Source organism: Girardinichthys multiradiatus, chromosome 10, assembly GCF_021462225.1.
Source record: "Girardinichthys multiradiatus isolate DD_20200921_A chromosome 10, DD_fGirMul_XY1, whole genome shotgun sequence".
NCBI lineage: Eukaryota > Metazoa > Chordata > Actinopteri > Cyprinodontiformes > Goodeidae > Girardinichthys > Girardinichthys multiradiatus.
The window spans coordinates 13165533-13191629 of NC_061803.1; the positions used below are offsets into that span (position 1 = coordinate 13165533).

The window sequence follows — 26097 nt, forward strand, 5'->3', positions numbered from 1 at the left end:
AAAGTGCATCTGCACTTTTAGCATGTATGCAGTGCATCCATATTCAATGAGATAGAAAGATTCCTTGCTGCAGCTGCAGCCTTGAAACTCAGGGTTTCTCTCTGCTGTTTGTGCAGTCTTTATCTTGCTTCAAATTCTATCCACCTGTAATAAGCAGAAAGCGCAGCTGTCTTTTCTCCTACAAACACCCACCCACCCATACACAGAGCGGAGGTCGCTGGGGTCACTTTGTCCTTGAAAGCTTTGGATGATCTGAAGGACAACATTTCAAGATAAAGATAGCAACTCAGCCACACACGCTGGTGTATTTTAGAGAATACATTTATCATAAAATGCTCAGTTAGAAAGCTTTATGAACAACTTTATCAAATATTATGAAAAACAACACATTTTGTACAAAAACGCAACAGCATAATTACATCTCAAGATGATCACATGACCTTCATTTTGAGCAGAATATATACTCATGAGTTGGAGCAGATTTGGAGGTATGAAGAGCTTCAGCAGACAGTGTGTATGAGCAGACTTTTAATCAGCAGTTCCCTGCAGTGTTCTTTTAAAATAAATATCCCTCAGTCACAATATCAAACATTGAACAAATGTTGAATTCTTGATGCTGACATCCCACATATTAAACTTTGGTCTAATTTGTTTCAAGCTATCTCATTTTGTAGCACATCTTGTCACACCACAAGGATATTTGTTGGGGAAATGACAGTTGAACTCATCTGTTTACTTTTACTTTCAAACAGTCATGTTGCTGTAAACCTCACCCATATAGTGCTATAATCTATTTGTAACAAAAACAACTGTATGTAGGACAGTTTTTATGACCCAGATTCAAGCAAAAATGATCTACAGCTATTCTGTGTTTGCATAGATTGCTTTCAACTGATGAGGTGATTAATGGTGCATTCTATTTGTTTTCTGGAGTTGGAGTTTGTGAGTTTCCAGTCAGAAATGCAACAAGGATGCTTCTTCAAGTTGGAATTCCAACTGGACACATTGGAGTTCGGTGACCAAAGTTGCGGGAATGAACTATTTATTGGCGCTTCTGACAGTTTGCATCTCATTAAACCAGCTGCCATCATTCTACTACACATTATCTATTTGTAAACAAATAGATAATGTGTAAATCCTGCTGGGTTATTCTTATTTGCAACCAGAAGGCACTCAGCTCACATAAAGAATAGCCTAATTTTCCATCTCACACCTCTGACTTCAGAAAGAAATTGATTGCAGCATTTGATCGGAGCAGGAAACTCAACCTTGGAGTCCAAAGTCTTGGGCTGATAAGCCGTATTGTTTGTAGAACTGTATAGAGCAGAACTCTGGCCTAAACTTAACTATGTTCTACCTTCAAGTCAGAGAACGAAGAAGAAAAGTGAGATGCAAATTTTTTAATCTTGTGCAGTACTGATTTAGTGTAAAAAGGGCATATAAACAGTTAATAACAATAACTGTAAATAAGTTTAACACAAGCGACAGCCATAATGTCTTTTTTGGTCAGATTTGTGGAGTACATAACACATTCACCTACAAGAGCTCTGGTTTCTGCAGCTCCTCCAGAGACACCATGGACCTCTTGGCAGCTTCTCTGATTAATGCTCTCCTTCCCTGGCCATATTTTGGTAGATTTGCAGTCGTGCCATACTATTTCATGACATCATGGCAGGCTTAACCATGAAAAACAGAGGGATTTACCAATTGTTGAGCTGCACTGACAGGTCTAACTGCTGTTGACAAAACAATCTAAGAGCAAGGTATTTCTAACCATTATATGCATTCAAACACTGTTTTCTAACAGAGTTTTAGCAGTACTGTGCGTGTCACTGAATTAATGACAAACATTAGGAGTTAAAATACACAGCGCATAACCCCAACTATCACAAAATATTGAACTTGTATTATTACTTACAGTTTATGAATTCTAACCTAGAATTAGCTGAAGTCAGAATTAGTGGCCATCACGGTCCTCACACCATAATATGGCTAATATATGTGTAAAGTGTAAAAAAAACTCTAATTTGCTTATATATGCTTTCATTTCATGAAATCACTTACACCATAGTCCTGTATATATTGTTTTTTTTTTTTTTTTCGTTTTTTTTTACTGTATTGCTAAGTAAAGTTAGCAACTTCAACTAGTTAGGAACTAGTTCCAACTTCTTAGGCAAACAGATTTCAACACTAGTTCAACACCAGTTTTGGATTGGCCCACTTTAAATAACCATAAAGATGTCCATGGATGTCGAGTGTTTAGTGGGAAAGCCCTGGAGCTATAAAGACCAAACCATTTAAACATGAGAAGGGGGGATTAACTCAGGGTTTTTCCACTTGTTTATGAATCTCTACAATGTTGAACCGTATATAAAACTGTTTAGCTTCCCAAACACTGATACTTTCTTCCATTATAAAGTGCCACATTGCTTTTAAACATTTCGTCATCCAATGGTCTTTAGCTTCTGTGAGGGAAAAAAAGACAATTCATTGAAAGTCTGTAACTGTGATTATTTTGGTGACAGTCAGAACTCCTGTTTTCCATCCAGACTCAGCGTATTCGCCAAGGAGTACATGACACGGCTGCTCTTTGGAGAGGTCCACGTTGGTTGCTGACAAGAGGAAGTCTCTGTCCGGTAAATTTGGGCTTGAGTCTTAAACAGGCCAAAGCGAGCTACAAGGAGGAAGAAGTCCCGCCGGAAAGTGTGGGTGAAGAAGGCATACAGGAAAGGGTTTGAGCATGAGTTGATGGGGTAGAAAAGGACCAGGAGTAGCTTGGCATCTGAGATGGTGATGAGAGGGAGCTTGAATGCGGCAGAGATGGCAAAAAAGGAGATGGGCACCATGCAGACAAAGTCGGTGAAGATGAGGACAGCCATGCGTTGAGCCACTCGGGTGTCGGCGTGAGCAGGTGCTGATGAAGGCTTGCGGTAAGTCAAGTAGATGCTAAGGTAACAGCCACAAACGCAGAAGAAGGCTAGGATGTTGAGGATGAGTAGAGAAACAACGTAGACCTGGGACACTGCAGACTCCACATCCATTGGCAGGCAGATACTCACCTGCACAGAGAGAAATATATTCATATATCAAAATTATCAAAGGCCTCAATACTCGATATACTCTAACTTATTTCATGCACTATGCAAGGTTAGTTAGAGACAATATAAGGATAGAAGAAAATAAGAGATTTAAAATTTTGTCTTGCTTGTCTTATAAAGGTTTGAAATAGCTGTGGAGTATGGAAAAAGGAATGATTGGAAATAACTGGCACATCATTTAAATAAACAAAACCTGAAATGTGTCATGCAAATTTGTTCAGCCCCTTCAGTCTGAGTCCTCTTAATAAAAGCCAATGTGAATAACAGCTTTCATTAGGCACCTATAGTTAGGATTTCACCTGTGAATAAAATAATTTGAACAAAAATCCATCTGTTCTGTGAAGTCCTCAGAGGTTTGTTCAGGCCAGATGAAGCTAAAGTTGAACCTTTTGGCCTACATGCATAACACAATGTGTTTGGGCTTAGGTTGGTGAAATACAAATTCAGATTTTTATTAGTAAAACATATTTGAAAAACATATACCATTTTCATTAATTTTACAATGATACACTTCTTTGGAGTTTGTGGTTGTAAAGTGACTAAACAGGAAAAAATCACGTACTTTTAGGCTCAACTCTTGCATTTGAAAAAGTCCTCGATGTAAAATGTGTTAAACAATAAGCTACCTACTTTGCTGTAGCTGCTGACACCAACTGTGGGCAACAATGCAGCCAGCAGGGAGAAGCTCCAGCCAGTGGTCATGATGATGCAGGCGTGCCTCAGGCGAAGTTTGCGGTCAAGCCGCATAGCGTTTGTGATAGTGTGCCAGCGCTCCACAGTGATGGCTGTTAGTGTGAACACTGACAGCTCACTGGCAAACACCTGTAAATCACAGTAATTTGCTATTCAAACACAGACAATGATGAGCGATGGCATTAATGTATGCAGACAACATGATACACACACACACATACTGTGACAAATCCTGCAGCTTTGCAGCCGAAGCTCATCTGCCAATCGATGGCGTGGTTGTAGTAGCGGCCGTGAGTGAGCATGTCTACTGTGGCGATCACTACTAGGTAAATACCCATGCAGAGGTCAGCGAAGGCCAAGTGGCACATAAGAAAGCGAGGAACAGTGAGCTTGGAGCGACTGCCTAATTACAGGGCAGAGAGATAATGAAGTACTTCAGTCTTACATAGACAAGTTAGTGAAAAGGCATGGGCCTATTACAAAGACAGCAAGATGGTCACAGTCCTGCATCAGCTGTGACCAGCCAGCACCAGCATTGAAAAGCATAAACACTACTCAGAAATAATTTTTGACAAGAAGAGAAAGAGGTTCAGATACATACACTATATGCCAAAGGAATTTAACTGTCTGCTTTTACATGTACATGAACTTTGATGACGTCCTATTCTTAATCTATATGGTTCAATTCGTTGATGGACCCACTGTAGCCAGCAATAGCAATTTTAACAATTTTGTAAATATCTTCCACAAGGTTTAGGAGTGTGTTCGTGGTTAGATGAGAAAACCAGAATTGCAGGTACAACTCTAATTCATCCCAAAGATGTTCAGGAAGATTGAGGTCAGGACTCTGTGCAGACCAGTCAAGTTTCTCAACACCAAACTTTATGTACTTGCAGCCATGGAAGTGATTGAAACCCTGGAATTCATGAATTTGGTGTTGTGGCCCAATAGTTTTGGCAATATAGCGTAGTTTAAATTTGAAACATTTGCTCAGTCAACACCAAGATAGCTACACTGAGCTTGTCCACAATTGTTGTTCTTAAAATAATGTGGTATTGGAAGACTTATTCGCAGATTATATGCATAGTGCTGACGTCAATGAGACCTTCTGTTGTTCTGAACTGCTGGATTTATTTTTTTGAAAACTCACAGCTGTGCAGGATTTTGCATTCTTCACTTGTGGTTTATGAATGGCCAGAGCGAGCTAAGAGGTGGTTAATTTTCATGGGTTTTATGACAGACATGTTTGTGAAAGAGGCTTCTGTTTCTCTGATAAAGTTTTCTATCACATATTGCATTTGCATGTGCTATTTACGGGAAGTGGATTCTTTCTGTTGTTGAGTTGGTGCCCCTTGCTTGCTGCTAACTGACCTACTTACAAAATTGTACTGGACCATCCAGGATTTTCCCCTGTTTTTTCCCCCGTGCCACATCTGAGAGGAATTCCTACTTTTGACTGATTTTCAGGAGGCATACTGGAGTGCCTTGGCACTATCTTTAGCTGTGGCTGCCGCTTACCCAAATGTCACTGCATGCTACTGTTCATCTGGCTGAAAGAAGGTTTCAACATTTGTCTCCTGCTTACAAGAAAAACAAATTTAGTTGTTTGGAAAGAGTCATGTGTGGAAGACTAAAGCAGAAGCCATCATTCTTATAAAGATAACACCGTTACCAGGCCAGTAAAAGTCGAATATATTTAAGCGTAAGCACTCAAAAACTACTCCTAAATTTCACAGATTTTTATTCTATATTTAATGTATTGTATTACTATAATCAGCATTTTATTTAGCAGCAATAGGAATAAGTTTTACTTGTTTAAAATTAATGCAATTAGATAATGTTATACATTTTTTTGTCTATATTCAAAGATACAAGGAAATCATTACTCCTACTGGTCAAGGCCATTTAGTGATTACGATTAGTATACACATCTTTTATTTTATCCAAGAACTAAACCACATCTAAGAGCCAGAAAAGTGTGGCTGTAGAACAACTTTCATGTAGTTTTTTACATTGTGCACTTGACTTTTACCTAACAACACCAGGAGAACCACTGCATTGCCAAGCAGAGCGAGAACAGAGATGATCCAGATGAGGATCCGCAGGGCGATGGGGGACATAATGTCCTCGCACGGATTAAAGTTGTCAGGTGTCGGGCTGCAGGAGATGGAAGTAGAGTTGGAACAGTGCTCCCTGAAGAAGGCTGGGATAGTTTCCGCCTCAGGGTGGCTACACAGAGAGGTCGGCCTTGATCTATCATGTGACGCAGCAACACAAAGTAAGAAAAACAACGCAGCACCTGTTGAATGAATGACATTTTGATCTGATCTCTACCTATTTCTGTGCATGTTTTTGAAGGCGCAGCAGTGTGAAGGATATGTCAGTTTGGCTATGTGCAGCTTTGTATAGCGCTGCACAATAGGAAGCTCTTTAAGGCGATAGGCAGATTCTGCAAACAGCTGCTTTAGACCACCGAGGATGGAGTCTGGCAAAGAGCTGACAGCAGTCTGAGAGACGTCCCTGTAAAAGCAGAGCCAGGAGCATGTGATGAAGGGGTTGATTTACTTATTTACTTGCTTTGAATTTGTTCATTTTGTCCACTGATTTGACCGGTAGTCCAGTTTTGTATTACTTGCAATGGTGTTTGATATTCCTTACATTTTTGCCAATTATTTCTTAATAAATAGTTAAAAGAGAACCAGTCTAATGGACAGTTTTTATTTTTTATTCTCGTGAATTTAACACAAGAAAATATAATTTCACAAAAATGTTTAAGTGATCAACAAACACTGTAAAACCCAATTTTGTAATGAATTGTGAGACTCAGATTTAGTTAATAACTTTTCCAAAACATAGCAGATACTTTCCTGGAACTTACCAGATACTTTATAGAAAACAGTGGATACTTTCTTGAACTTTTTTGGAGGTTCCATGGAACTATCCCAGAACTTACTTAGTACTTTTCAAAACTTTCATGGGTATCATTATAGTTCTGGTACCGTGCACTTTTCAAAATTTATACTCACTTTTAAAATGTTTTAATGCATTTCAAAAGTTGCTTGTCACATTTCCTATCAGAAACAAACTTCTTGGTTGAATAAATCTAAACCTTCTAGGGGTATGAATAAGTTTTGGCTTAGCTGTATATTATATTTGTGGTATTATCTATTACTGATTCTGACTGACTTTGAGTAATGCTTTCTTTGTTGGAATATTAGGTAGGAATTAACTGATAACTATCAATAAGAAATACAATATTTTCACGTCATTTGAATTATCCCAATGTTAGAGAAGCAGTGCACAAAGTATATGAAAGAATAATCCAGGACAACTTGTTAAATTGGCAGTAGCTCCTATTTTACTGACATGTTGGACAGTAGAGGACGTGTCTCTTTTTTGGAGGTCATACAATCTCTCACGTTGAAATTTACTGTCTGCACTTGCTCACAATCCATTTTTTTTTAACCTTTATCCAGATTTCTGTTTAAAATAGAATTTCAGAGCTGTCCCCACGCATGGCAGACTGTTGCCTGCTTTAAGTCTAAAAGGTGATGCTGAGGAGGTTGAATGATGTAGGCACGATATATGGAGATGTCATGCTTACAGCACCACCAACTGACTGGAACCCGCAAAGGCGTTGGGGCTGATGTGAGCAAGCTGCTCGTTTCCACTGAGAAGCCTGGAAAGGAGTCAAAAAGAAAGAAAATGTGAAAGTTGAAATCTCATATTTGTAACTGTGCGTCTGTTTGTGACTCACAATCTGTACATCTTTGTTCCATTGAAGGTGTCACTCGCCACCTCCTTGATGCTATTTCTGGTGAGCCGTCTGTCATCAGAAAAAGAAGCCAAATCTCAGTCACATGGCTCCGACACTGAACAGTCCCAACAGAGAAAATATTCTGAGCTGCTGATGCCAAACTTGCTGTTTGCACTTCCTTTGTTCCCACAAACTAAAGCTGTGCAGCTACAGACTTTCAGCTAAACAGTTAGTAAATGACTACTGCCTTTGTCAGCTGCTTATTCTTCTTCTTGTCTTTTCTTTTGTTTAACAGAAGGGATGAGAAAGTTGTTGGTCAAATTACAAAACCTGGGTCCCATGGGCACAGACATGCACTGTAAAGGCACCCCACTTATACTGAAGAGCAAAGGGAAAGAAGAAAAAAGCAAACAAGCTTGTAATTTGTGGGATTTTATGTGTGTCCACCTACGACATTCTGCAGGATTTTGCATCACATCATAAACATTTACAATTTCTTTATGATCGTTCTCTGGTCTTTGTCATAACGATTCCCTTTGTGGTCATTTCGTGGCCCTACTTGGGTTATTTTATTCTATAATCATATGTTTTTCCTTTTTCTTGCATTACATTCCAGAAATGTCGCATCTCTTTAGGACCATTCTACAACACTTTGTAATCCCTGTTTTCTTTTCAAATGAACCACTACCTTGACTATTTCAGAATGTTTTAACCGCTATTAAAGTAACAGCAAATTAAGTTCCTGTGTGTTTATTGGCCAGCTGCAGAAGCTCGCTGTGGTCTCACTGATCTCCCAGCAGCAATGTGGAGCCAAAAAAACATCAAATATTTCTTTAGTGTAATTTTAACACATTTTGTTTGTGTGTTTTGCATTTTGCATGTGATACATTAAAGCTTAATCAAAAAAATATATTTTTAACATGTCTTTTACTTAGTGATTCTGAAAGACTGGCACATCTGCAAATCTGCCATGATATGGCTATCCACCAAAATAAGTAGAATCCCTCAAAACATTGTTCTTCCACAGGATTGAAGGATTTAAAGAGACTTGCTTTAACTCAGAAAAAATTTGTATTTGACTTTTTTGTCCAAATTGAGCCAAAACAAAGAGTCCTTTTTGGTTAGCCAATTTGACCAATGCAATCCACCTCTCAACCAAGTGGAAAAGAACAACACATTTTCTTTGTCTATTCTAAATGTTTGCTTAGGAGGATGATCAGACAAGCCGCCAAAAAATCCATGGTAACGGTTTAGAAGCTGCAGAGATCCACAGTTTAGGTGGGAGAATCTATTAGTCATACTCTCCACATATCTGGCTATTTTTTGTAGAGTGAGAAGAAGAAATCTATAGAAAATCCCAGGAAAGTGAACACTTCAAATCATCTTGAACTAACCGTCCCCATGGTAACACATGGTGATGGTGTTATCATGCTATGGGAATGATTTTCCCCACCATGGACAAAGAAGCTGGTCAAAGTTGATAGAAAGATGGATGGATGGAGAGCTACAATGACATGTCTTGGGTCGAACCATATTTATGTGTTAGATTGGCCCAGTCAAAATTAATATCTACATGCAATTAAAAATCTGTGCAAGACTTGAAAACTAATGCTGACCAATGCTCTCCATCTAATCTGAGCTTCAGATTGTGCATGGGAAAGAATGGGAAAGTATCTCACTCTCTTGATGTGCAAAGCTGGTGGGGAAATACACTAAAAGGTCTTTCATATTTTTATTTGTAAAACTGTTCCACTTCACAATTGTGACTATTTTGTGTTTGTCTATTGCATAAAATCTCTTCAAAATACAGTACAATCCAAAGGTTTGGACACACCCTCTCATTCAAAGAGTTGTCGTTATTTTCATGACTATGAATATTGTAGCTTCACGCTGAAGGCATCAAAGCTATGAATTAACACATGTGGAATTATATACTGAACAAAAAAGTGTGAAACAACTGAAAATATGTGTGACTTTCACACCAAGAAAGTCATTTGGTCCGGACCAAAAGCGAACTTTATTTTTTTCATTTGGTGCGGTTTGTTTTCACATTGTACTTTTTGCAAGTGAACTATTACTTGTAAACAAAGCCACGCGGGTGACGATCATCGTTCCCATTGGACAGAAATGACGGGGGCGGGACAGAGCACAGACCCGGACATTTAGGAAAACAGCTGTAGACGTGCTGCGTGCAGCACCTCTGTTCTGCATAATTTTTCCGTTATTACAGCTGCAATATTATTGTGAGAGTGAAGAGCAGTTCATTCAACACAGACCTTGAGACGTTCCATTTACGCCGATGTTCTCTACTTGCCTTGTCCCACAGCAAGCCAGTAGCGTTGCTAAGCAACACACAGCTTATCAGGTATGATTACCTTACAACACACACCTTTGCTACCGGCTACGGTGGCTTTTTATGTCCAAAGAGACGTACGCTTTTTGTAGTTGGTTCAGATCGGGGCCGGTTTGTATTCAGACCATAAGCGAACCGCACCAGAGTCCGTTTGGAAGCGGACCGAGACCACCTCAAAAGTGGATCTCAGTCCGGTTTGGTCTGCACAAAAGGTCCGGACCAAGGGGGGAAACGAACTCTGGTCCGTTTAAAGCGGACCAAAAGGGGCAAGTGTGAATATTCTAGGTTCTTCAAAGTAGCCACCTTTTGCTTTGATTACTGCTCCACACACACTTGGCATTCTGTTGATGAGTTTCAAGAGGTAGTCACCTGAAATGGTTTTCACTTCACAGGTGTGCCCTGTCAGGTTTAATAAGTGGGATTTCAAGCCTTATAAATGGGGTTGGGACCATCAGTTGTGTTGTGCAGGAGGTGGATACAGTACACAGCTGATAGTCCTACTGAATAGACTGTTAGAATTTGTATTATGGCAAGAAAAAAGCAGCTAAGTAAAGAAAAACGGGTGGCCATCATTACTTTAAGAAATGAAGGTCAGTCAGTCCGAACAATTGGGAAAACCTTGAAAGTGTCCCCAAGTGCAGTCGCAAAAACCATCAAGCGCTACAAAGAAACTGGCTCACATGAGGACCGCCCCAGGAAAGGAAGACCAAGAGTCACCTCTGCTGCAGACGATAAGTTCATCCAAGTCACCAGCCTCTGAAATCGCAGGTTAACAGCAGCTCAGATTAGAGAACAAGTCAATGCCACACAGAGTTCTAGCAGCAGACACATCTCTAGAACAACTGTTAAGAGGAGACTGTGTGAATCAGGCCTTCATGGTAAAATAGCTGCTAGGAAACCACTGCTGAGGACAGGCAACAAGCAGAAGAGACTTGTTTGGGCTAAAGAACACAAGGAATGGATATTAGACCAGTGGAAATCTGTGCTTTGGTCTGATGAGTCCAAGTTTGAGATCTTTGGTTCCAACCACCGTGTCTTTGTGCGGCGCAGAAAAGGTGAACGGATGGACTCTACATGCCTGGTTCCCACCGTGAAGCATGGAGGAGGAGGTGTGATGGTGTGGGGTTGCTTTGCTGGTGAAAACTGTTGGGGATTTATTCAAAATTGAAGGCATATTGAACCAGCATGGCTACCACAGCATCTTGCAGCGGCATGCTATTCCATCCGGTTTGCGTTTAGTTGGACCATCATTTATTTTTCAACAGGACAATGACCCCAAACACACCTCCAGGCTGTGTAAGGGCTATTTGACCAAGAAGGAGAGTGATGGGGTGCTGCGCCAGATGACCTGGCCTCCACAGTCACTGGACCTGAACCCAATCGAGATGGTTTGGGGTGAGCTGGACCACAGAGTGAAAGCAAAAGGGCCAACAAGTGCTAAGCATCTCTGGGAACTCCTTCAAGACTGTTGGAAAACCATTTCAGGTGACTACCTCTTGAAGCTCATCAACAAAATACCAAGAGTGTGCGGAGCAGTAATCAAAGCAAAAGGTGGCTACTTTGAAGAACCTAGAATATAAGACATATTTTCAGTTGTTTCACACTTTTTTGTTCAGTATATAATTACACATGTGTTAATTCATAGTTTTGATGCCTTCAGTGTGAAGCTACAATATTCATAGTCATGAAAATAAAGAAAACTCTTTGAATGAGAAGGTGTGTCCAAACTTTTGGTCTGTACTGTATGTTGGTGTTTGGTTGAAATGTGACAAAATGTAAGAGGGAGGTTATGGATACCATGGCAAGGGGTGATAAAACAGCAACACAAGCATTTTACCCACTTGTTTGACAGTTTATCTGGTGATTACTGGAACTACTTGTAGAAAACTCTCCATCAGAAGAGAGGACACATTCCTTTTATGAAATTCCTGTCCTTTCAAAAGCCACCATTGCAGCAGGTTGTTAAATTTTCTGTTTCTTCTTCTGAATCAAAACAACCACCTGCTTTTAGAAGACAATACATGTTTCATTCCAACTGTCACAAGCAGCGGTGATCTTTGAGGTTCGGGTGCCCTTTTTCCCTCTTTGTAATTCACATAAATATGGATGGCTCATCCTCTTTTTAAAATTTATTTTAATTAAATTTTAATTTTTTTTCCCGTGTCCTGTCCAGCAGAGTATCGCTCAGAATTGTTGTCTGAGTGCCAAGAAATTGCCCAACAGATTTACTTTCACAAGCAGAGCATCACAGCTAATGCTTTAAAGCTCTGCTTGATATTTATAAAAGAAACTTTATTAGAAACTTCTTTGGGAATATTTCAATTGTTACGGACATGGAGACTGAAATGAAAAAGAAAAAAGAAGCTCAAAAAAGAGAGAGATGGGGAAAAAGGGGAGAAAAAGAGGAAAGAGTGGACGAGAGAAAGAAGGATAAAGAGAATACAAGATTACACCCTGCGTGCTTATACACCTGCAGCTGTTTTTTTTGTTTTTTTAACAAAATAGTACACGGTAATTCTGAATGTAAAATGTACTTAGTGAGAGGTGCAGCCCAAAATAGAACATCTGTGTATCTGTCAACACCTGAAGCTCAACACCTGTGAGTATGGGTGTGGACGCGCTCCTGTATACAAGGTTTCTCCACAAAAATATGCAATAGCCACAGGCCTGCCCCATGGTCCCTGGACGGACACTGAGGAGATCCGAGCCACAGACATCTAAAGGCCCCCCAAAGAAGGCCCCCCAAAGCACAGGAACCCCAGGAGAACCACAGAACCAGAACCCTTTGTAACTCTGAAAATAAAAGAAATTAATAAAGAGAAGAGCAGTGGAGAGTCCCTGGGGATCCACCCAGCAGCGACAGTGCAGAAGCCCCAGGGAGCCGCAGCAACGAGTCCACAGGCCCCGCCGGCCGCCGTCCACGCCCGAGCAGATCCAGCCATGGACCCAGAGGCCCAAGACCCTGGGAAACACCACCCCCCAAGCAGAGGCCCGACAGAGCCCAGGGGGCCAGGCCCCGGCAAGCAGCCACCGGGAGTGAGCCAGCCCACACCAAAGCACCCGGCCGCGGACACCGAGAACCACAAGTACACCAGCGGGCAGAGACTCCAACCACCGGCAGGCGGTGTGGCGGGGAGGAAGCTGATCCAGGAGAGGGAGCAGTTCAACCTGTCCAACCTGTCGCAAAAAAAACAAAAAAACAAAAACAAAAAAAAAACAGGCACACACAGTCATAATCACCCACTCCCACCCTCATGCATACACATAAAATCACTCACACCCAACATAAGGATAAAGATGGCTCATCCTCTAAATACATGAATAATTCCTCATTTAAATGTGTTAGTGCATAGAAATTCAGTTTGCTTGTAAATTCATCCTTGTTGTTTCATTAAATTTATAAACAGATGCTCTAAAAACACCTTAAGAGTTTCATAAATGCAACAAGAAAACAGAGGCAACAGGAGGGAAAAAAGATTTATCTCTTACATTTGCTTGATTGGTTTTGTGCAAAGGCCCCTGAAGGCATTGGCAGGGATGGCTTCTATGTTGATATTGTCCTGGAGGTCACTATGCAGCACAAAGGCCAAAAGACATACGAAATAAAAACATGAATAAATATGTATAGTAGAAGCTGATCTGTACTGTGTGTCTATTTTAAAGGCGTTATTTGTGTGTGATGTCCTCAGATAATGTAGTTTATGCCTATAAATTCAGATCCATGTGGGAATGATGGTGTGTGGGTGTTTGTAGCGAAGAGCTGTTGCGGGTCATGTCCATCATGCGCTGACACCTACAAAAGAAAATCTTGAGCTGCAGACTGGATTTTGGAGAGGTCTGGAAAAAATCTCAGGCCAGTGTTGGAGATGGTCCTGGGAAAATATGACAGGCAAATGTTACTTCCTTCACATTGTAACCAACAGGCAAACAGACACTGCGTAATTATGAAGATAGGCACAATGTAGCAAATACATGCACAATGGAGATACTTCAAAAAGATGCCAAGGTGAAAGGGAAATAAATACAGCTTCTATCTAAAACTATTAGTTTGAACAAAAATTTTAATTAAACTGTCTTGTTTAAGAGGTCATGTATATTTGTGCCTAAATAAAAACAACAATAGGCTATACATGAAATGAAAAAAAACTGCGCATATAACAGCAGGGATATAAACAGTTCTTGCGTTCATGTTTTTTGGGAGCAGTGATGGGTAAAAAATCTTAGTACACAATATGCTAGGACTGCAATCAACATCTGCAATTTGCCACAAGCCATGTAGGGATGTCAACAAACATCTGAAAGAAGGTGTTTGGATCAGACATGACTAAGTCTAACTTTTCCGCCTCCATGCAAAACTAACAATGCAACCCTGAACACACCATCCTCACAGTAACATATGCTGGTGGCAGCATTATACCAGGAGGTGAGGGGTGTGTGTCAAGTCAGCTGGTCAGAGTTGATGGGAAGATGGATCGAGCTAAATACAGGATAACACTGGGGAAAGCATGTTCGAATCTGTAGAGACTTGAAACTGGACTAGAGTTTCACCTTGCAACAGGACAACAACCCTAAACATACAGCCAGACCTACAATGAAATGATTTAAAACAAAACATATAACCATTTTCTATTACCTTAACAATTATGCACTTCTTTGTGTTGCTCTATCATCTTAAAATCCCATAATAATACAATGTTTGTTATAAAGTGACAATGTGTGAAAATGATGAAGATGTCTGAATGCTTTTGCAATTTACCAGGCAAACAAAAACTCATACATTTAAAGAAATATAGGTCTGGAAAATATTGTTAACTATCATCCGAAAAATGCTTGAACCTTGTTACATTTTGAGGCTCATTACAGGAATATTTGTGCGTACTGAGATATCAAAGAATATGCTTAAAATCCTTGTTTTGTTGCAATGTTGAATTTTCTAAGGTGTAATAACATCAGCATTGCAGTGTTTTCATTGAACAACTTCAAATTCATGAGCAACATAAATTTGTGACTCATTTAGCTATTTTTCAAACTAACTCAGTCTGCTACAAATAGAAGATAAATGGAGGATAGATTTAAGCATCTAGCAACCTTTGCATTTTTACTAAGACATTGTTCTGAGCCGCGTTTTTTTCAGAATACTTTCAACAATAACAAACAAGCTTAAATTAAGAAAATCTTCCAGACACTGATTTATTTCTTGTTGCTGTGCTAAGGCAACCTTGTTCAGACAAACAGTTTAAAAATATATTTTTCTCACCATACAGAGCTGGGTTTTTGTGTCCCAGTTTTCACAAAATGGGCCAACCAGAACCGTACAGATGATAGAATCCCCGAGAGACTTTAGCAATGCACTGAATCTTATAAATGGCTACTTGGAGTTTGTTTTAAAATATAAAAGCAGCTTAATTACTTGGAAACAAACATGGAGTTCAGGGTAAAAATATCTTTATGGTCGGACCGACGTTTGACACCGGATTTGCCATCAGGGGATCCAGGCTAATTAAATAATCATACATCTGGTTGCATGGATCCAGAGAAGTAAGCCTGTCAACCATGACCTACTTTGAACTCAAAATTAGTTGAAAAAAAGCATAGTGGAGAAAGTGTCTGAGAGCACTCACAGACGCCGAAGGTTCACAATGTTCCTGAAGGCATCTGGATGAATGGATCTCAGGTGTTTAGACTTGGTTATCTCTCTGAAAGGAACGTTTTATTAGTTGCACACTTAAGGAAAATTTGATATATACCAAAAATAACTGCTAGTTATACTTACATTTCAATGAGCTCTGGGAGATCAGAGAAAGCGAAAGCTCTTATAGTTTCTAAAGCAAGATTTTCAGATATGGAGCTGAAGGAAGCAGAAGGCACAATACATGTTTAAAGTTTCTCAGAGCTTCGTTTGCACTTATTGTCAAACATATTTTCTCTCCATTATTCAGATGCATGCACTCGTGAGGAGACTCCTCAGTTTTCAGCTCTTCTTTTTCCAGCACAGAGACCAAACACATGACTGTTTTGGAGGAAACGTCATGTACGCACCAGGTGTGGAAATCTGTTTACTCACATGTCAGTTAGCAGAGGCAGGCTGGCAAAGGCAGATTCACCGATGTTCTGCAGGATGTTGTTCTGCAGGATAAAGCTGAAATTTGAAGTTGGGGATAGACAGAAAGGAAATTAATACATTAAAAAAGCAGGATTCATTGAAAGTCTCAAGATAACACTGCTGCAAAAACAGCCCAAGATTGTTTAAATGTAAAAAATGTAAAAGTGTTAATTTATTTTTATATTTCTTATTTAGAGCATGGTTTTGCAGTCTGGTTCTGTCAACAAAAACCACAACTCATAGGTGGAATTAGTTAGAATATTTTTGAATCAAATTAAAGAAATAAATAAACTTTCAATGATATTTCAATTTATTGAGATGCACCTGTAGAAACCTGGCAAATTAAGAACCTTTAACGCTTTTACCAGCAGGAAAAACATTTAGTGTAATTACAGTCATAATCAATATATTAGAATATTATTGAAAAGTTTATGTATTTCAGTAACTCAAATCACCAAGCAAGATTCATTGAAAGTCTCAAGATAATGCTGGTGACTGTAGCTCAGTAGGAAGAATAGTTGTCTTGCAATCAGAAGGTTGTGGGTTCAATTCCATTCTCCTCCTGCCATATGTCGATCTGCTCCTGGGCAAGGCACTTAACCTCAAGTTGCCTACCGATCTGCATATTGGTGTATGAATGTGTGAGTGTTAGTGAGTGTGACTGGGTGAATGTGGCTCTAGTGTAAAGCGCTTTCAGTGGTCTGTATGACTGGAAAAGTGCTATATAAGTTCAGACCATTTACCAAGCGAAGCACATTATATGAATTAATTACACGCAAACCATTGTTTTCAAGCCTTTATTTTAGAGAAATATGATTTTCTGCTCACAGCTAATGAAAACACAACATATAAAATTATACTTTTACATCATTGGGCTTAATTAAAAGTATGTTTAATACCTGCTTAAAGATTGTTATTTTCAAAAGATTATTTTAATTTGACAAAACAAGCCTCATCGGAAGACATATTCTGCTTTACTGAATATGACTGTAGGGTTTGAAAACTTTAAATAAACACTTAAAAACATAAAACATTGTTTTAATTTTTTCAAACATGTCTGTTTGAATAATTATATTTTAAGAAATAGTTTCAGTTCAGTTATAATATTTAATGTTCAACTGCTTTTAATGTGTTCAATCAACTGTAGGAGAAACATAATCTTTGCTCTGACATTTTATGGTTTTTGTCCTTCTCAGGTAATTAATGAGTGTACTAAATAAAAATCATGAGCAACAAATACACACTTACAGCCTTCTGAGGTTCTGTAGGTTGGTAAAGTCACTCTGCCGAATCTCTCTGATCTGCGTCTGCTTCACTTTTCTACAACACAAGTTCGCAAACATAAGATATTGAATTATATGTCGTTCAACAGTATTACCAACCCAATCAAGACAGTTTTATTCAAATTTTTGACAACTTTAAATGTTTAATATCAGTTTAAACTCACTCAATGAAACCAGTTAGTCCAAATGTAGTTGATTTTGGAGCTGTTTCCTTGCATGAGGAGCAGGGTTTTTAAATGCTTTTTTCCCCAGCTCCATACAAGACCTTGGCATGTGAATATGGGGAGCTTCTGCATTTGTACAAAAAATGAAGGATGTGAAATATGAAGGGAGAAGGCCACGCCCTTAGACCTTCTCTTAGAATGTAAATGATGGGTTTATTCATGGGTCTTTCTTCCTTTTTCACCTTATGAACTCTTGTCATTTAACGTAATTTTCATGTATTTTGCAAATTTATGGTAAGGTTTTGTGAAATAAAACAGAGCAAATCTTTGTATCTACAGAATGTCCACTGTGTGCTTCTCTAAGTATGATATGAGATTAAACAATAAGAGAAGACCATGATCATTTTGAGAAATGACTTTGCACTAATCATGTATTTGGAAGAAGCAAATCAGTTTTTCTCTGGCTGTCCCTAGTGAAATGACCATCAATGCCTGCATCCTTGTGAATATCCCAACTGTTCCTGAGCCTTGACCTTTGAACAGAACAGAACACACACAACGCAGACTGGGATTTGACTTTACTTTGGGGAATATTTGCTACTGTTGGCAGAACGTTTGTCCTCGTCTTGGGAATGTGTAAGTGTCAGCAGCACTTGTATGTGTGTAGGATTATGTACAGCTAAACTGGTCATGTGTTTGTTCAGGTTCCACTTTATACCAATGCTTTATGTGTTTTTTTTACCTCTAGACTAACCTTTAATTTGAGATGACATAAAAACATGTTGAGTTAACTTGTCAGAAAACCCAAATCTTCATCTTCATCTTTTTATAGGGGTCAAACACAAGACTGAAGCATGTTGGTATAAAAGACAGGTTTGTTGTTGGCTGAAGAAACCTTTTCTTTTAATCACAACAGCTCTGAAGACATTTTAAAAAAGAAGAAGAAAAGAAGAAGTTAGATTTAATGTGTTTAATTTGTAAAAAACAACAACAACAAAAAAAGAAAATCTACTAGAACGTCCCATGGAATTTGAATTGTTAGTTCAAAGTCTATCGTTTCTGACCAATAACAACCTCAAAATCCAATATGGCTGCCACACCCACAACACATTGTGATAGGTACAATAATTAATTGGTTTTTAGTGGTCAGTACAGCTTTTATCTCATTGGTCACACATAAATCTGTAAAATGCTAATGTTAATGTGGTAAATGAGCACAAAAAATGTGGGCAAGACAGCACACTAGAGGAATATTTTAGGAATACGCAGATGCAAAAGCCTTACCAGTACAATAACTTCAGTCATATTGTGCAGAAGTGTTCAGTATGCTACATCAGTATCTCTCCTCCTTATTAAAGCCCTATAGCTCAAACAACTAAGGGAAAATCAATATACATTCCCATGTTCCACAAAGAGTGTAATAATAGTTGCATAAGAGGAGCCTGAGGACTGAGGTATGAGGTGGATACCAATTTCTGTCCTTACATTAAACATGAACACTAAACTGAGCTGGGAGACACCTTCGAGCCATAAAGCAAGCAAATATACACGTTTGAAGCTGAGTGACTCTGCCATACAAGTACTACTAATTGTCATTGTTTTTGCCGTGCTGAGTTCTGTTTGTGCTATTACCACTAAAAACAATCTAAAAAAATTTTAACGTAAGATGGGCTACAGCGTTAGCACAGGCAGTAGGGGGCTGCAGACCCCGTCCCCCCTTAGCGATGAGTAAAGTATCCATCCTGCAGTTATTACAGGCATGAATCTCAATTTTTTTTAATTCTTTAAAATCAAAACAAGAATTGGATGCACACATCTGAATTATTCTTACTCTAATCCTGACAATTATTCACACAGGCTCAGATATATATACACATCCATACTCACATTTGGATAAATATCTCTAACATTATTGTTCAATGAGAGGATGGGGGCCATTTCAGAAGCTAAATGTAAGAGTGCTTTTTCCATTTAAAAAACAGTTTTAAAAGTCTGTTTTGGATCATTGTCCTGGTAGAACAACTACCAGTGATTTGCAAAAGTATTCATACCCTTTGAACTCACATTGACATTTTGTTACAAGTACAACCACAAATGTCAGTGCTTGTATTGGTCCAGGTAGCACATTTTCTTCCTATTTCATAGGGATAAAATGTGCTTGCTTGACCAATACAAAGTAGGACATAAATGTGAAGAAGGAAGAAAATAATTAATGGTTTTAACAAAGAGAAATCTTAAAAGTGTGCTGTGATTGGGTGGAAAGAGTTTGTGAACATTGATTTGGTCTAGACTTTGACTGGGCCATTCATTGTAGCTCTGGTTGTGTGCTTAGAGTTGTTGTCCTGCTGGAAAATGAATCTCCACCCTAGTCTCAAGTCTTCTGGATTCTCTAGTAGCTTTTCTTCTAGGATTGACTTGTATTTAGCTCCATCCATCATCCCACCAACTCTGCCCAGCCTGTCTCTGCTGAAGAAAAGTTTCCCCCATAGCATGATGCTGCCCATACCGTGTTTCATGGTAAGGACGGTGAGTTTAAGGTGTAAGTTTTCCATCACACATAGTGATTTGCATGTAGACAAGCAAGATGAGTTTAGGTCTCATCTTACCAGAACACTTTCTTCCACAAAGCTGCTGGGTCGCCTACATGACTTTTGACAAACTGCAGGACTTGTTTAGTCTTTCTTTCAACAATGGCTTTTTTTCTTATGTTTCCCATACTCCCATATTTTCAAATGATGGGCTGAACAGTGCTCTGTGAGATATTCAGAGCTAATCTATTTTTATATAATCTAACTTTGCCTAACACTTTTCCACAACTTTCTCCCTGACCTGTTTGCTGTGTTCCTTGGTCTTCATGATGCTGGTTGTTCAGTAATGTTCTCTAACAAACCTCTGAGAGCTTCACAGAACAGCTGCATTTAAATAATTGTCCTGTCAGGCTGTATTTATTATTAAAATGTCTTCTGAAGGCAATTGGATGCAAAGAAATGTTGAAAACCATATTTACTATTCCTTTCTCTTCGCAACTGAATGATATTTTTTGTTGACAAATGTTTGTCACATACTGTAAAATCCCAATAAACTACACAGACGGTTTACAATATATGGATCAATTTACAAGGCACTGCCAGGTTGGAAAGGCTGGAAAAACATTCTGCTAAAGGTATATGTAGGCAGTATAATGTAGCCCATTTAGTCTGTAGCATTGGTTGTGAATTTGTCTGCTTCTAGACACCCGCAAACAAGTTGTCCTCCCACTTGTCTGGAAAGTAGCTTTTTCTTTCCATCTCAATCCTCTTTGGTAAGATGAATAAAATTGCACTTGGCCAATTCTTGCCTCAGATGGAAAAACTAACCTAAATGTTGTTGTCCTTTGTAAGTATCTTGGCACACACTGTAAAAAAATGCAGTTTTCTGGACACAGGTGCAAGGAAGCAGATAATAAATTGCAGCCCTCCCTACTCATGATTCTACTGGCTTTTGCAGCTTGATCACTGATAGGTGAAACATACAAAGTACCACTGTATTCACAAATGCAGTGAGAAAGACTAGGAGCTAGTACATACGTACGCAGGCAGCAAACGCAGCAAAACAATGGTTTCAAACTTAAATGTGTTTATTTGCAAGAAAAGTCTAAATGCTTTTAGCTGTGGTGCTGGGGCAGGTCAGATTTGTGTTGCATGAAATCCTTGCTTCAGTAAATGCTTAATAATACTAGCTTTGGGACATTCAGAGCAAGATTTAGCTAAGAGATAAGGAGTGAGAACTGCATAGAAAAATTTGAATGAATATGCATACAGAAAAGATAGGATTCTGTAAATATTGCATAATTCTTCAATATTTTAAGGTAAGAAGAAAATGAAGGGAGTCTGTTTGTTTGACAGTGTCTAGAGAGGTGTTTACTTGTTGTTCAAAGAACAATATGAGTTTCAGTCATCTTAAAAAGTGTAAAAACAACTGGAGCTTTGATCATTATGTAGCTTTAGGACACACTTTCCAAATATCTGAGGAAAGTAGCTCATGAGTTATAACATACATACTTTTTACTTTACATGTTGTCACGTTACATCCACCAGCTTCAATGTAATTAGATTTTATGTGATTGACCAACACAAATAAGTGCGTAACTCCGAAGTAGGAGAATTACGTATTGTTTAACATTTTATTTATGATAATAACCTGAAGAGTGTGGCATGCGTTTGGACTCAGCTCTGTCTGAATCTTTTGAACCTACATAAAATCCAGATCAACCACCTCAGAGGTTACTAAATTAAAACAGTTCATTTATGTGGGCAGTGTAAGCTTGGCATGGATAAAGCTAATCTGTGAAGGCCTCAGTGGTGTGCTAAAGACCATTCGTTAGTTAGCAAGGGAAACATTAATCAGCTAAGCAGCCAAAAAGCCAGTGGTAACTCTGGAGGAGCTGCAGAGATCAACAGTTCAGGGGAGAAAATCCATTGACATGACAATTGCTAGACATGCAAGTTTCCAAATCTGGTCTTTATGGAACAGAGGCATGAAGAAGCCATAAGTTAGACATAAAAAGCTCTAGATTGGCAAAAGTCATGAACAAGGCAAAGCAAACATGTTGAAAAACTTTTTCTGGTCAGATAAGACCAAAATTTGACTTTCTGATTTAAGTTTAAGATATGTTACTAGGTAGGTATAGCTGCTAGGAAACCACTGCTGAGGACAGACAACAAGCAGAAGAGACTTGTTTGGGCTAAAGAACACAAGGAATGGACATTAGACCAGTGGAAATCTGTGCTTTGGTCTGATGAGTCCAAGTTTGAGATCTTTGGTTCCAACCACCTTGTCTTTGTGTGGCGCAGAAGAGGGGAACGGTTGGACTCTACATGCCTGGTTCCCACCGTGAAGCATGGAGGAGGAGGTGTGATGGTGTGGGGTTGCTTTGCTGGTGAAAACTGTTGGGGATTTATTCAAAATTGAAGGTATACTGAACCAGCATGGCTACCACAGCATCTTGCAGCAGCATGCTATTCCATCCGGTTTACGTTTAGTTGGACCATCATTTATTTTTCAACAGGACAATGACACCAAACACACCTCCAGGCTGTGTAAGGGCTATTTGACCAAGAAGGAGAGTGATGGGGTGCTGCGCCAGATGACCTGGCCTCCACAGTCACCGGACCTGAACCCAATCGAGATGGTTTGGGGTGAGCTGGACCGCAGAGTGAAGGCAAAAGGGCCAATAAGTGCTAAGCATCTCTGGGAACTCCTTCAAGACTGTTTGAAAACCATTTCAGGTGACCTCTTGAAGCTCATCAACAGAATGCCAAGAGTGTGCAGAGCAGTAATCAAAGCAAAAGGTGGCTACTTTGAAGAACCTAGAATATAAGACATATTTTCAGTTGTTTCACACTTTTTTTGTTCAGTATTTAATTCCACATGTGTTTTCTTCATAGTTTTGATGCCTTCATTGTGAAGCTACAATATTCATAGTCATGAAAATAAAGAAAACTCTTTGAATGAGAAAGTGTGTCCAAACGTTTGGTCTGTACTGTATGTAAATTTTTTATTGCAGACAATGATGAATACTAGAAGCAGATTCATTAACAAACCCTAAAATTAAGGCAGTTTTATGACAATAATTGCAAGAAAAGAAAGGCAAACTAGAGATATGCGCTGCTTTATTTTAGGCTTTAGTAAAATAATTGAGTTGAGAAAGATTTTGATGAATCACACTGATGTTTTCAAGAGGAAAACCTAATAGCACACATTGATTCAGAGACAAGAGATCAGAGCTGCTCACAATACCCCACATCTTTGTGTTGCATTGCAGTTCTTTAAAATCAAGCATATCTGTTAGACCAAATGCTAAATTTAGACCAAAGATTACGCTCAAAGTTAGTATTTACATCCATGTGTGCTCCTATGAGTGTGTTTATGTTTACTCACAAGCACGAGGTGTTTCGGGAAATGTTGGAAGGGAACACTCTGACTCCAAATCCCACCAGGTGGCATGAGCTGAGCTCTGGGAAGGCAGTTCCATCTCCACGTTTAAGGTCCGTTACAGAGCCAGGCATGGAAGCTGCTGCCATCTTTATTATCAGCATTATCAGTACTTCTGCCACCATCCTTTCAGACTTTTCTGTTGTTTTAAAAAAATTAATTCTTGTTTGTATTTTTATCTCATGCAAACTTACATGTACTCAGGCCCTCAGAACCCACACTCCAGTTTGATGTGAAAGGTTTTGCTCTTTCGTTAGTCTTTCTGCACAGGTTGGAGAAAAAAAGAAATGTGAGGCGTTTTGATATTTTCGTGCTGTGGTGAATGCCGTGGGTGTGTGAAAAACTTCAAGGGTGGATGAGGCTGTAGGAGGTCCCTTCTTGGATTTGTGCACGTCTTTTCTCTGTGTAGTGTCTACAAAATACCACAACAAAGCATAGAGCAGAGATTTTGCAAGTTGCTCAAGCACTCTAACCTGACCAGAAATCAGTTTTTTACTCATTTTTGTTACTTTGTGAGTTTAAAAAAAGTCTGGCATCACACTGCACCAGCAAACTATTTGATCTTCGTGGCGGTAACAGAGATGCACAATTTACAACTTCCTGGTGTTTCTTATGCATTTCTTTTATCACATTACAGAAACAAACTTTAATGAATTTCATTGTGATTTTATGTGACGAACTAACACAAACTCCTTAAATGTGAAGACGAAGACATAAACATGAACACATCATTTTCATTTTTTTTTTTTTTACTTTGTATGATTTATATGAACAATTACAAAAAAGTACCCTTGCCCCAGTTCACGCTCCACAATAATATTACCCCCTCTCTTACATCGTCCTACATGTCTTTCAAACCATTATTCCATAATCCTGGTGTATAAGTAAAGTTCCCAGTTCTTCCAACACAACTGAGAGGTTTTGCAAAATTTGGATGTGATGGACGATATGTCAACATAATGCATCTTCACTTTTCAATCAAACATCCCCAATGTCGCTATTGGTTAATTTATGTCCTGACCTGAATGTCTCCTCCCAGTCATCATCTGTTATTATTTTTCCTTTTAGTTGCCCTTTTCCTTAACATCTCTATAATAGACACTGGACTCACATTGTAGAGCTCCATCCAGTTCTGAGATCAACCCTTTTTTCAGTTTACCCATTGCAAGTTATAAGAACACATATTTAACCTTGGTCATTTCCTCTGACATTTTCTGCCATTCACTGTTCTCACATTTGTTACTAATAAAAATCTGAAAAGTGTGGCATGCATTTTTATGCAGGCCTCCATCTGAGTCAGTACTCTGTGTTTACTACAGAGATGGCGACTCGAGTTTGAGAATCCGACTCGAGTCGCACATAAGTCACAAAAATAAAAGACTTCAGTAGGGCTGCAACATCACTAGAACTCTTCTGGCTGAAAATATCAAAATAAAAGCATTTCCTGGTCTGTTCTTTTATAGATTTAACAATTTATTTTACTTACTACACTTTGTCTTGTTCATTATGTTATACTGTACACCGTACATATGCTTTGTGAATATTTTAACTATTAAGAATTAGAAAGGTTTTAAATGTAAATTTAGAAAATGAAAAGTTCTCCAGCTCAGAGTGACGAAAAGAAAATCCTCCAAACCATATTTAGCCTAATATATAATGAAGGAGTGGATAATAGGAAGACAGGGAGTTAACTTAGTCATTACAGAGACAAAAAGCCTTTTTAATCATTCACAAGTTTGAATTAACAAGTTTAAATCTCTTTCAATTATTTTTCTCAGAACATACGTAATTTCTATCTATATGTCTAATAGGGTAAATATTACATTTGATCACTTTTCAAAATAATATAAAGCAGCATTTAGCAGTTTTTGCATGCTGAATTCTGCCAAAAGATTAAGGAATAATTGTTTATGAAAATTAATAGATTGTGGTCATTTAGGCTTAATGAGTAACAGTACAGGGTTAGATTTCTAACCTACATCGATCCAGAGTAAGAGGTGACCTTGATTAGAATCAATATGCCGTTAGTGTCGTTTTATTATAAAAACACAAGGAAAGTATGAGCCCAGCTCCTGTAAGGTGCCTACCAAAAAAACACACGTCCCCCACCACCCATTGTCCCATTCAGTAGGAAGAGTAGTCGTCTTGCAATCAGAAGGTTGTGGGTTCGATTCCAGCTTCCTCCTGCTGTATGTCGATGTGCCCCTAGGCAAGGCACTTAACCTCAAGTTGCCTACCGATCTGTGTATCGGTGTATGAATGAAAAGTACATTTTGAGCCCAGACCCATTTTGTGCCCATCTAGCTTGTGTAAAATCTGGTGTCTAGGTTCATATCACATTAGTCAGTGAACCAGATTGAGTTTGATCATCGTACTAACCATAAGAGGACATGCAAGACTCATCATTCAATTACTAATGCATTATTTCTTTATGATTTACTAGGACCTGCACATTTGGACCAAAAACAATAATAAAACGTCTCTCTTTTCCATTTGCTATTCTCTTGGTTTACAGATCAAGAAATTGTTACTGGACCAACTTTCAAAAGAAGATAAGAAAATGTGTGATATGTGCTGAAAAATAGACAAAAATGTCTGGTTATTCAATTTGCCCCAGATCATGTTTTCTGACCATAATAAATTCCTTCAAACTGTTTCAAAGCCAAACTCTTT

General features: G+C 38.8%; 1 protein-coding gene across 2 annotated transcripts; it reads right to left on the bottom strand.

The window, feature by feature from the left end:
* Nucleotides 1-305: 305 nt before the first annotated feature.
* Nucleotides 306-23756, bottom strand: fshr (follicle stimulating hormone receptor). Of its 2 annotated transcripts, XM_047376694.1 has the most exons (15): nt 23619-23756; nt 23371-23513; nt 17253-17324; nt 15966-16040; nt 15675-15749; nt 15523-15597; nt 13699-13773; nt 13391-13471; nt 7549-7617; nt 7396-7470; nt 6126-6311; nt 5824-6044; nt 4013-4194; nt 3729-3920; nt 306-3059 (listed from the first exon to the last, which is right to left on the bottom strand). In XM_047376694.1, the coding sequence occupies exons 2-15, from the start codon at nt 23511-23513 to the stop codon at nt 2526-2528; spliced, it is 2055 nt and encodes a 684-aa protein (XP_047232650.1). In that variant the 5' UTR covers nt 23619-23756; the 3' UTR covers nt 306-2525. The 2 variants fall into 2 exon arrangements, with proteins under 2 accessions (XP_047232650.1, XP_047232649.1); XM_047376693.1 differs by having other exon boundaries at nt 23371-23753.
* Between the last annotated feature and the right edge of the window lie 2341 nt (nt 23757-26097).

What these genes read in the sequence shown, in the direction of transcription:
- fshr (XM_047376693.1), bottom strand. Translation starts at nt 23,549, where the DNA reads ATGGTGGCAGAAGTACTGATAATGCTGATAATAAAGATGGCAGCAGCT. An exon ending in TCCCGAAACACCTCGTGCTT is followed by an intron (nt 17,325 to 23,370) that starts GTGAGTAAACAT and finishes CTTGTGTTGTAG; the next exon opens with AAAAGTGAAGCAGACGCAGA. An exon ending in TCCAGTCAGTTGGTGGTGCT is followed by an intron (nt 6,312 to 7,395) that starts GTAAGCATGACA and finishes CTGCTTTTACAG; the next exon opens with GGACGTCTCTCAGACTGCTG.